The sequence below is a fragment of the Periplaneta americana genome, chromosome 1 (genome assembly GCF_040183065.1).
Source record: "Periplaneta americana isolate PAMFEO1 chromosome 1, P.americana_PAMFEO1_priV1, whole genome shotgun sequence".
In the NCBI taxonomy this organism is placed as follows: domain Eukaryota; kingdom Metazoa; phylum Arthropoda; class Insecta; order Blattodea; family Blattidae; genus Periplaneta; species Periplaneta americana.
Genome location: NC_091117.1, coordinates 24,805,869 through 24,818,090, shown reverse-complemented (window position 1 = coordinate 24,818,090; position 12,222 = coordinate 24,805,869). Strand labels below are relative to the sequence as shown.

The following is a 12,222-nucleotide window of genomic DNA, read 5'->3' as shown; positions in this document are numbered from 1 at the left end:
TCATAGGCAAACTATATTGGACACTCAATGTGCACATATTTATAACCAAAATTAAAAATCATTTTTCGCGTTTTATGGCTGGTAACAGAAAAATCACGGCTCTATTTATTGTAAATGTTTAATTATAAATAGAGACGAGAATTCCAGGCAAATGCATGTTTTTATAGGAACATAGGACATAGCTTAAACTTACTACTTATCCATTTCATTACTTTTCGGTTCCAAATATGTGTATTTTTTCCGTGCATATTTGCATGTTTTGGCCTTTTTGGGGATAAAAACATGCATAATGCATATTTAAGCAATTTTTAGCTTAATCATGCATATAATATACATTATATTCAGTTTAAGGGGAGGCAGAGGTGAAATTTTCGAACAAAACTGAAGAAAAAATGAAAATTTGGTTTTTTCCATTTTTATTATCTTCATTTTCATATTCCGATGTTAGTTTTTGATATTGTGCCCTTAAAAGTATGAAATTAAAACCAAGATAACTGTATTACTATATTATTCCCATAATAAACTAATACTTATCATTATTTATATACCTTTTCTGAACATATAAATACTTACTTACTTACTTACAAATGGCTTTTAAGGAACCCGAAGGTTCATTGCCGCCCTCACATAAGCCCGCCAGCGGTCCCTATCCTGTGCAAGATTAATCCAGTCTCTATCATCATACCCCACCTCCCTCAAATCCATTTTAATATTATCCTCCCATCTACGTCTCAGCCTCCCTAAAGGTCTTTTTCCCTCCGGTCTCCCAACTAACACTCTATATGCATTTCTGGATTCGCCCATACGTGCTACATGCCCTGCCCATCTCAAACGTCTGGATTTAATGTTCCTAATTATGTCAGGTGAAGAATACAATGCGTGCAGTTCTGTGTTGTGTAACTTTCTCCATTCTCCTGTAACTTCATCCCGCTTAGCCCCAAATATTTTCCTTAGCACCTTATTCTCAAACACTCTGAACCTATGTTCCTCTCTCAGAGTGAGAGTCCAAGTTTCACAACCATACAGAAGAACCGGTAATATAACTGTTTTATAAATTCTAACTTTCAGATTTTTGGACAGCAGACTGGATGATAAGAGCTTCTCAACCGAATAATAACACGCATTTCCCATATTTATTCTGCGTTTAATTTCCTCCCGAGTGTCATTTATATTTGTTACTGTTGCTCCAAGATATTTGAATTTCTCAACCTCTTCGAAGGATAAATCTCCAATTTTTATATTTCCATTTCGTACAATATTCTGGTCATGAGACATAATCATATACATATAAATAAAAAGAAATATTGAAAATTTCTTATAATGTGGTGCATGGAGCATTTTATATCAAACAATATAAAGTTTTGTAAAATTATTAATATCTACAGAACTGTTGTACTTAGAAAGTTGAAACTTGGTATGTCCATTACTAATAACATACTTAGTTCCATGATCAATTTCAAACAAATCGGATAAATTTTGTGGATTTTGAAGTATTCACCTCTGCCTCCCCTTAAATGCATGTTTTAATGGTTTTGAGTGGACACCTCAGTTTCTTGATTTTTATATCTCTTATTTTAGCTTCAGGAAACAGGATTGATGAAGGAAAAGAAAAGAAAAAACTAAATAACAGAAAAATAAAATAAAATGTTAAGATTTGCACAGAAAGATGTTACAGGACCTTTCCTTGGACGGAAATTCAATACTTTACTGACGGCGGAAGTTCACTTTTACAACATTTTACCAACGACCCTCTACAGACTGCGTGTCATAAATGGATTTATTACGTTGGATGTTTTGAGAATAGTAGAAAGGAAAAATAGAGGGTTCAAGGAAACTGCCGACAAATAATTTAGGTCAAAAGCACCCTTTTTATGGGAGGTTGTAAATACTCTATCCCTTTTCCAGTACCAGTAGGAATTTCATAAAAGCGAACCCGGACTACAGATTCTTTTGTTCAGTGAAGATGGTTATTTGTGGCGAAAACTTGAATGAGAATTTTACCTGACACTATCAGAAATATGCCCATTTAAGTTTGCACCCATAACTTCTTGCGATGAAGGAAGGTCATTCTCTGTCTACAAAAACATATTGATTGACAAGCACAGGATCCTCACAGAAACGAATTTAGCAGTGGCGTAGCATGAAATTTTGAGCAGGGGAAGCTAATTCGAGTTGTCTTTCATGCAATATGATAAAACGTATTACAAAAATATAGTCTTAAAATAAATAGTAGTCAGTGTCAAGTCAGCAGTCGAAGATTGGTTGGAACCTCGTAAGTAACACAAATAAGGCATGATCTCAAATGGTACGTAGTAAAATATGATTTCACGGTTTACACATATCTCTAACAAATAGACACGTATACGTATAACATTAGCTCACTCCCTGTCATAGAGGAATCACAATATTAACGGTCAATAGATACAGTATTAATATCATTATGTAAGTATGCGTCTGTCTTTTGGTTGTGTCCTTCATTGACAGCAAGGGAGTCGATCATTTGTTTTTTAGATCACACTTTTGTTCGTAAGTCAGTCTTGATAATAGAATTGTCCTAAAAAAATTCAAATAAATTGGTATCAGGTACTGTTATTTCACTCATTATTTATTATATCAGCCACAATGCACACTAACACTTCAACTGAACACAACTGACGAAAAGGGATAACTTGGAAACTACTTACTGAAGCTAGCTTCTTGCGAGCCTTGCGACCAGTATAGTTAAGTTAGAAAGGGATGGAAAATCTGCGGGGTGGGTTACACAGAAGAATGAGTGTAAGAAACCAGTCTGCTTGGAAGCTGGTGTGTGCAGGCTTCTTGTTTACTGCTGCATCACAAATCATCCTGAGCTGCCGCATCACAATATTTAATGCGTAAATATAAATTCTATTAAAATTAATAAATAATTTTGTCCATAGGCTGCAGGTTTATTATGAAATTATTATTATTAAATGGGGAAGCTGAGCTTTTTAGCTTACATTGACGCTACGCCACTGGAATTTAGAAATGTTGTTAGTCGTTAACTTTGCAAAAAAAAAATAAAATAAAATAAAATCAAGTGAAATAAATTTGGAACAAAAATAAAAGTACATATTTTAATGTATTTTTCGCTTAATAGTGCATTTTCTTAGTTTGAATGCATGCATATTTTGGGATTTTATAGTGCATGAAATTCTCGTCTCTAATTATAAAAATAATAAACCATATTTGTTCAATACAAATAAAAACCGTACTACCTAATGTTTATCATTGTAGCTGAGATGTTACGTGCTGTGTTCACTATAACCAAGTTCAACTGTAATTTTCATTGCAAAGTTTTCAAGTCTCAGAACTGTTCAGGCTACATCAGAAAAAAGTTAAGAGCAGAAAGTGACTCATTGTGCAAAAATCGGTATCTTTTGTCATAAACAGATTTGAGTGAACAAGTGAAGCAAGGTCTAGTATAGGTGTTGACGTAGGTTTCCACAGCCGGTGTCCATGGGTTCTTGGTTTCTGGGCTTCTGCCCCGTCATCTCGATTATTGGAGCTAATGTTTCGACTCTCTGAGGACAACCACAGCAAGAGGGTCGAGACGATGTGACAGAAGCCTGGAAACCAACAATCCAGGGTCTAATAAACTTTGACATTCATATTACATTTAAATGGAGATTGTCATGAATATAAAAACAAAATGGTCAGTTGGCCACAATAAAAAGCTGATGCTCTGTTTGGCTATTGGTGTGCATATAAACATCTATTTGTTTCTTTTAGTTTCTAAATTTGCGCAGTATCTTTTTCTATCCAAATTATTCTAATTTTTCTTTCTTTTTCTTCAGGAAAAGCCAGGAATGAATTGCAAACACTTGGCATAAAAGAACTATCCATTTCACAAGTTCCTGCAAAATTGAGAATGTCAAGTCTTAAGACTGTAAGCAAAGTGAACACATGCCTTACAAGTACACCAAACGGAAAAATTGAAGAGAAAAATGAAGAAAAGTCTCCACATTTTTCCCCCATTTCCATAAACTTCAATAAACAGTGCAGAACTGTAAGTGATGTAACTACAGACAGAATAGAATCTCAGAGTGCATTATCACATCCAGGACAGTGTGTTAGTATTCAGGTAATAGGAAAAAGTGATAATGACGTTAATACAGAAACTTCAGTTCATCCTGAATTGATTGAAGAGTACAATTCTGATCTTCCATGTAACGATATTCAGTTAGTATCAGCTGATTGGCAAAATGAAGACGAATCAAAATTCCGAAAGTTGAGTCTGCCTGCAGATGTCATAAATTTAGTGCCTGATACGTCTGTTTCGAATATTTTTGCGTCCTTAGAATCCAGTGACTCTAAAGTTGCCAGAGATGTTAGTAGACATGGCGAGTATTCTGAATCGATGACTGAAGTGAGTTGTGTTAAAAACAGGAGTACTAAGTCTGACTATCATTGTGACTCTATAGTAAACACGTCAGATACAAATAATGTAGACAAGTTAAATGAAGATAGTGATGTAAAATTGCAAGAAAGTGAAAAAGACTTTAAAAAAAGTAGTAGCAGTGACAGTTTTTTAGGTTTCTCATCTGTTTCTGATGCGCAGAGTTCATATCACATTCCCGAATCATCACGCCTAGAATTCTCAGAATCTGACATGATGAACATTAAATCAGCAAACGAGCGTGAACTTGTAGCTGCCGAGAACGTAACACAAGACTGCAAAAGTGAAGTAAACGAGAGTGCATTAAACTCAGTGGTGATGCCAATTCATCTTTCGAATTTAGTTTTAATAGACAGTAATTGCGATTTTGAAAACAGTATAGACTGTATTGAAAGTTCTATTGGTCCAGAATGTAACAGAAATCTTGCTTTGAGCATTTCATGCAATCAAAGTGAGATGAATCAAGAAAGAGTGAAAGAAAGTTCAATTCAGGATGGCACATCATTCAATCTGTCAGAAGTACCTTTAATACTTAGAATCGATTCATTACAGATTGTTAATAGAGAGAAGTCACGTGTGCAAGGACAGTTATGTGAAAGTAATATTAAGCAAACCATGTCGCCATTGGTACCAAACGTTGATCATATATTGCATTCCAGTGATTTAAGAACATCTGATTGTCATCATTTTAAAGTGGCAAGACAGAGTTGTCAGTATTCGAAAGAAGAAAATTCAGTTCATAATACGCTGTGTGATCTATCAGACTTACCTTTAATACATGTGAGAGATTCAGTGCGGAATTTTAATAGAGAGAAATCACTTGCTCAAGAATGTGAAGTTATTTCTGTGCAAGATGAACAGTTATGTGAAGGTAATATTAAGCAAACCATGTCACCAGTGTTAACAGACATTGGTCAGGTATTAGGTACATCTGATTGTCAGGATTCAGAAGAAGAAAATCCAGTACATGATACTTCCTTTGATCTTTCAGACATACCTTTAATACATGTAAGAGATTCATTGCAGATTTTTAATAGAGAGAAATCGCATACTCAAGAATGTCGAGTTTCTGTGCAAGATGGACAGTTATATGAGGGTAATATTAAGCAAACCATGTCACCAGTGGCACCACACGTTGATCAGGTATTAGATACACCTGATAGTCATAATTTTAATGTAACAAGACAGAGTTGTCAGGATTCAGAAGAAGGAAGTTCAGTTCATGTTGACACGTCCCTTGATCTTTCAGACATACCTTTAATGCTTATAAGAGATTCAGTACAGATATTTAATAGAGAGGAATTGCTGCTTGCTCAAGAATCTGTGCAAGATGGACAGTTATGTGAGGGTAATATTATGCAAACCATGTCACCAGTGGTACCAGACATTGATCAGGTATTATATTCCAGTGGTTTAGGAACATCTGATTGTCATCATTTTAAAGTAGCAAGACAGAGTTGTCAGGATTCAAAAGAAGAAAATGAAAGTACAGGTATGTTAGTATTGCCTGTTTGGATATTAATGGTACAGTGGTTCGTTAGCATTTTTGGTGGTGCATGTGAATTGTTTATTTTATACATCTTGATTACACAACTTCTAACACTGTATCACTTCGGAATATGTGTGGTAAGACTTTCCTGTGTTAAATTTCAACGTACCTCATTTACATGTTTCGACCTATTTATGGGTCATCTTCAGAACTGGTTGGTCTTGGCGCCACTTGTTCTGTTTCCTGTGAGGGTGTGTTCCTGTGGTATAGTGTAGAGTCAAAGAGTGTGTGTTTTTTGAAGTTGAGTTGTGTGTTGAGAATTTCGTTGGGGTGTGTTTTTGTGTGTCTGTATATTTCATATTGTTCTAGTGTGTTTAGTTTCTGGCTTTTTGGTTGGATGTGTAGTATTTCCATGTCTGTGTTGATGTCTCTGTGGGTGTGGTTAGCATTTGTGATGTGTTCTGCATATGTGGAGGTGTTTTGTAATTTTGTTATGGCTGTGATGTGTTCTTTGTAACGTGTTTGAAACGATCTGCCTGTCTGTCCTATGTAGAAGTTGTTGCAGGTGTTACATTTGAGTTTGTATACGCCTGTGTGGTTGTATTTGTTTGTTTGTGTTGTTTGTGTGTTGAGATGTTTTTGTAGAGTATTATTTGTTCTGTATGCGATATTGTAATTTAATTTCTTGTTTTCTATGTTAGTGTGATGTATTTTTTGTGTTCTTGTGTTTGTGTTTTATTCTTATGTTTTTTGTGATTATGTTTTGTCTTACGTATTATGTTGTCTATTATGTTAGAGTTGTATCCATTTTCTTGTGCTATATTTGATTGTGTTTAGCTCTTCGTTGTAATCCTGTTGTTTCATTGGTATGTTGAGTAATCTGTTTACCATTGTTCGGAATGCTGCTTGTTTATTTTGTTACAGTCATTTTATCACTTTTGAGCATGATTATGTACAAGTGCATACTAAAATGGAAATATTATTTCTACATGCTTAAAATTTGCTAAATGGTTAACAGTATTTTAGTTAGTAGATATTTTGATGTAATGTATTATTTTGAGTTATCGTAATTCTATTGTATTTTGATTTTGCTTGTGTATTTTGTTGCATTAACCTAAAAAAGAATGTGAAACCTCTACGTATGGAGCTTCTTAAGTTGTAAATGTGCGGTAATCTTCTAAGTGTTGGTATAGTGAGACATAATAAATTTAAGTTACTCTTCAGAATTTAAAAATTAAACAATTGGTTTATGATAGATAAAATAAAATATAAAAAAGGAAGCACACAGAACCAAATTGATGGTTTATAAATTGATTTTCAATTACTTGAGCACTTTTGAGTTGAAGTGTTTATATGGCATACTAAGATTTAATTCTAAATTGCTGACACAAGTTGGAATGGGCATTGCACTCATTGATTGGTGGCTGTGTAGGAACATACACTAAATCATTGATATTTTGAAACTACAGTGAAACCTCCGCTTACGGACACCCACAAGATACGGACACTCCTCAAATACGGACAGATTTTAATGTCCCAACTGAAATAATGTAGAAATAATGATAAATTTAACTCTCATTTACGGACCCTCTCAGACACGGACACGGACAGCTGTTTCACAGTCCTAAAGCTTGCTTTACCTCCTGATGGCGGACAGAACTTGGTTTTCAAGACCTAATGTGTTACAAAAATGAAAAATTTAGTTTTGAGAACTGTACAGAAATTCCTTAACATGAAAGAAGGGTCTTGTAGGCTATCACTAGCCCAGCTGGCTACCCCTTATTAGCTAGAAGCGGGTGGATAAACAGAGTCATAAAATTTAACCTGTCTGATGGGTCCAAGGTTTCCGCGATCGTAAAATTGTATTTGACACATGGTTGGGTTAGTAGGATTATTCTCTCACTTCAATCAGTTCTGTTTCGAGAGACATGGCACCTGAATGTAAAGGTTAGGTTGAAAACTGTAAATTACAGTACTGCGTAACTGTAGGCGTAGAATAAAATTGCATGGCATTGTACTGTATTTTCCTTTTTCGGTCTTATCTACTGTAGTTCAAAATTACAAAGAATTTACTGTAGTATACTGTATTTACAATTAAACTACAGTAATATATTTCATTTAAAGCACGAAGGGATACATAATGCATATTATAAATTTATTGTTAGATTGGGTAGCCTCCCTCCCAATAAAGGACACCTCCCAGATGCGGACAGATTGTTACATCCCTTCGATGTCCGTAAATGAGAGGTTTCACTGTAAACTGAAGAAGAGAGGTTAGAAAATGCCTTTTTCCTTGGTCTGCATTTTCGGACTCATTCCAGTCTACTATTTTTCGTGTTTGGCTCACTTTTTTTTTTTTTTTTTTTTTTTTTTTTTTTTTTTTTTTTTTTCACTACTCTGTTTTTGGTTTAGGCCCTCATTTCGGCATATTTTATAGCAAAAAGCTTCTCAACATTGTAATTTCACTTCCTGGTTTCGATTGTATAAGACACTTCTCGATGATAGTCCCACTTCTACTGATATATAATGCATTAATTTGTGTAAATTGGTTGAAAAACGCAAACATCAGTTTTATTTATGTGATAAGAAAGCAATATACACAATCCAAGGTATCTACCAGTAACAAAAATAACTAATTCAAGCAGTTGGTAATGAAATGTAACAAATTTCAAAGACTTGAATGGAGCGTAAGTAGTTCCAGTGTTTGCTTCTCTTTTTTTCTTCAGGTAATGCAATATTTCGCAAGCCTGCCAGCATTGATCATAATACTAGCCTAGAGAGGAAGAGATCGTTGAGACGTCTTTCTTGTAGGAGACGCTCACATGTAGTGATTCCTAGTCATGTGCAGGAAGAGTTGCAACAGTGTTCACCCAGCTTCCGTGATGTGTATCATGTTCCAACCAACATCTACACCACCAAGTGCAGGAGAAATATTATTGGTAATTCTCTTTCTTATTTTTTAATGTTACTACATATGACAGAGAGAGGTGGGATGGAGAGAGATAATGTGTATGAGAGAATATTTGTGCTTATGTGACTGGATTTGACACAAAATATACCATGTGTCATCTTAGACAAAAAAAAAAAACATTTGCTAAGTCCCCTTTGGAAGATTCAGGTTGATGTTGTGAGAGCTTAGGTTTACATGTGAACGAAGTTCTCGTGCAATGGCAGAGTTCCAATAATTTGTTGTCATTGTTTCAAATAATAATATTGTTGCATGGAACCCATGGTCTAGAGGTAATGTAGCTGCGTAGTAAATGAGAGGTTATGAGTAGGGAGCGGATTTTTATGTGCTAAAAAATTTAAATATATTTATTTTTTATGTGCTAAAAAGTACGAAAATATTTGCTAAAAATAAAAAATGTTACTAGGTACTCAACAATCACACTTGAGTATCAGTTGCTAGTAGTTGTCCGAGAATTGCAGTGAACAACAAAGGTCATTTCCAAATTTTCCATCACAAATGCATGCCCATTATCTCTGAACAACGACTTATACTGTGAAAACAATCTTTCCACATCACAGGACGTCAGACATGCATATTTAAAGAGAGGAATGTCACAAACACCTACAGTCACACCCTCCAATACTTGAGCAACTTCACACATTTTTTTATATCCACTATTTTGCTGTGAATGCACATGTGAAGCAGCGGCAATGTGCTTGTTTCCAGAAAAAATTGAGTTACCTGAGAGCTCTGATCTGCACTTACTGATTTACCACATGGTTGGCAAAATAACACTTTTCTGTCGGTAGTAAAAATGTTTTTAAATTCATCTATATATTGCTGAAGACGCGAACTTAAACTCGATTTGATTTTAGGTATCTTAAGAGGCTAATATACACATGTCTTCACGTAAAAAAAAATGTTTCTAGCTACTGACTGACAATGTCGGAGGAAAGCTTCCTATAGCGACGCCACCACGTCTACACTACGCAGCTTATGCTTATGGTCCGGTAACGGGGAATCACAACAAGATGTATTCCCTCACTTCATAGGCATGAACAAGAGGCGAGAGATTTGTTTAAATTAAATCATGTTTATACCCGAGCTCTTATCCGTTGTGTTTCACAAACAAAGCACGGAATGAAATCATCTTCAGCAACAATAAACATTCCTAATTATGTGTTGCAAAATCTCTCCTTCTTGTCCATGCTAATTTATTCTCATATTATAACACTGATATGCTACCTAGCAGTTCTCAGAACTTGAGGCGATACTATTACAAAAATGGATCACGGATACACCACACAGCCCATAGAAACACGAAACAACCAAGAATTCTTAAAAAGATAACGTATTTCTGAATGATATAATTGATTTAGTTTTAAAATATTTAAAAGTTCTTGTAAAACAATTATTTAAGTAAAAAAACTCCAAGATTTGTGTGTTTATAATAGATTTCCTGAAAATAAGTATTTACATAATTTTTTTGTGAAAATATATGTTTTTATGTGAAATAAAATTCGGGTTTTAAACTTGAAACTTGACATTCGGAATTTTTAACTTTCTTAATTGTGTTTTATCACACGCAAGAAAAATATTTAATTACATAGGAATCCGCTGCTTAGTTATGAGTTGAAGACTTAGCGTTACTTTTCTTTCCTTTTTTTTTTTCTGTCTGTTTAAAGAGCTATAAATCATTTATAACAAAGATACAGTAGATGTTAGTCCGAACTCCTCTAATCCTAACATGCCAAGAGAGAGAGAGAGAGAGAGAGAAGAAAGGGGGAGGATATTTGAAACTCGGTCAATTTAATGTTATAATATTTAGAAACTCAAAATGTATAGTATAAAGTACAACTTACTTACTTTATCATTAGTGAATGAACTAGTTTTTGTTTTCTATACTATTATGATAGGCGCAATATTAATCAAAATAAACTTTATTTCCTTTTCTTCGTATTGTAACAATAGTTCTTTCTTGTTTTTATAAACCATAGGAAACATAGCAACAATGTACTCACTGCTTGTCATTCTTAAAGTAAGGAGAGGAGGAGACCATCCATTTTGGTACTTTTCAAAGAAAGCCACCTGGGAATCAAATGAGCTAGCGGATTGAACTCAATACTTAGCCGAATGCAGTTGAGGGAACACTGTTTGCTCAGGTGGCTGCTTAATTTTTCATTAAGGGGAATGATGGGTGAAATTTCTGTTTTCTACATTTTTCAAGCTGGGTCCGTTATTTTTTTGTACACGTAATCATGATATGGCGAAGTTTCATTTATGTGAATTAATTAGTTTCCGAGTTAACAAAATTATTCTGAAAAATTTGCATATTTCAAAATGAAATGTGTCGCTCAATTTTTTAGTAATGTCCGCCCCCCCTCTTCCCCCCAAGACCATTGGCATACAATATTTACGCATCACGCATCAGTTTTCCTATATCTTTACTTCAAAAGGGGGGAAAAAATTTATAACCACTCCTTACCTAAAAATATAAATTTTTCATTGCCACTATAAATATTTCATTTTTTATTTAAAAAATATTCATTTAAGCATAAAGCCCATGCTTTCGAGCACCGCAGAGCATTGAAACTTGCTCGACATATAAATAAGAGATAGCTGATTTATTTTTAGAAGAAAACGAAAATGTTATTTTTGACTGAAAATGACCAAAATTTCACCTGTCACCTCCTGTAATGTTTTACCTCGCCTTTAATCTCGCAGCCTTACAGTTTTGTATGTTCGGCTAATTTTTCAGAATTTTCTATCTTTTCTAGAGATCCAACAATGTGCGCAAATTGAGAGTGGTTTTGACATGAGCTCAACAGTTTTATTGTCAGTTATAACTTTAGTTCAGAACTTTAAGAAAAATAATAGATGAAATAAATACATTGTTCAGTGTGTAATAGAGCTTGTTTTGCAGCCTCACCCATAGAAGAGGATGAGGAAGAAGAGGTCAGTTTAACTGAGGAGTCATTTGTACATGAGCCAGAATTCTTCACTGCCCGAAGTGCAGTGCTTCAGCGATGTAACCAAAAGAATCCAGTCCCGTTTTCTGTGGCATATCCTCCCAGGTACAAACTGAATTTTTTTGCAATAACAGTCTACAAAGTTATTATAACAGGCGTCTTGCATTAGGAGATTTTCTGCCAACTTTGTAAATTGTCCTCTTATATAAAATAATGTTTTTTGTATTCGACAGATAATGGAGAAAAAATGGGAGTATAAGGGTACAGTGCATCAGTTATTCATAGATTTCAGAAAGGCATATGACTCGGTTAAGAGGGAAGTATTATATGATATTCTTATTGAATTTGGTATTCCCAAGAAACTAGTTCGATTAATTAAAATGTGTCTCAGTGAAAC

The 12,222-nt window shown here is 34.5% G+C and overlaps 1 protein-coding gene across 4 annotated transcripts in view; it reads left to right on the top strand.

The window, feature by feature from the left end:
- Positions 1-12,222, top strand: part of LOC138716296 (serine/threonine-protein kinase haspin homolog) — a 48,319-nt gene that overhangs the window by 12,634 nt on the left and 23,463 nt on the right. For 2 of the 4 annotated variants that reach the window (XM_069849354.1, XM_069849269.1), the window contains 3 exons: positions 3,816-5,909; positions 8,633-8,845; positions 11,780-11,930. In XM_069849354.1, the coding sequence (XP_069705455.1) occupies positions 3,816-5,909; positions 8,633-8,845; positions 11,780-11,930 (2,458 nt within the window). The remainder of the gene's footprint in view (positions 1-3,815; positions 5,910-8,632; positions 8,846-11,779; positions 11,931-12,222) is intronic. The other 2 variants (XM_069849438.1, XM_069849525.1) reach the window with 2 other exon arrangements.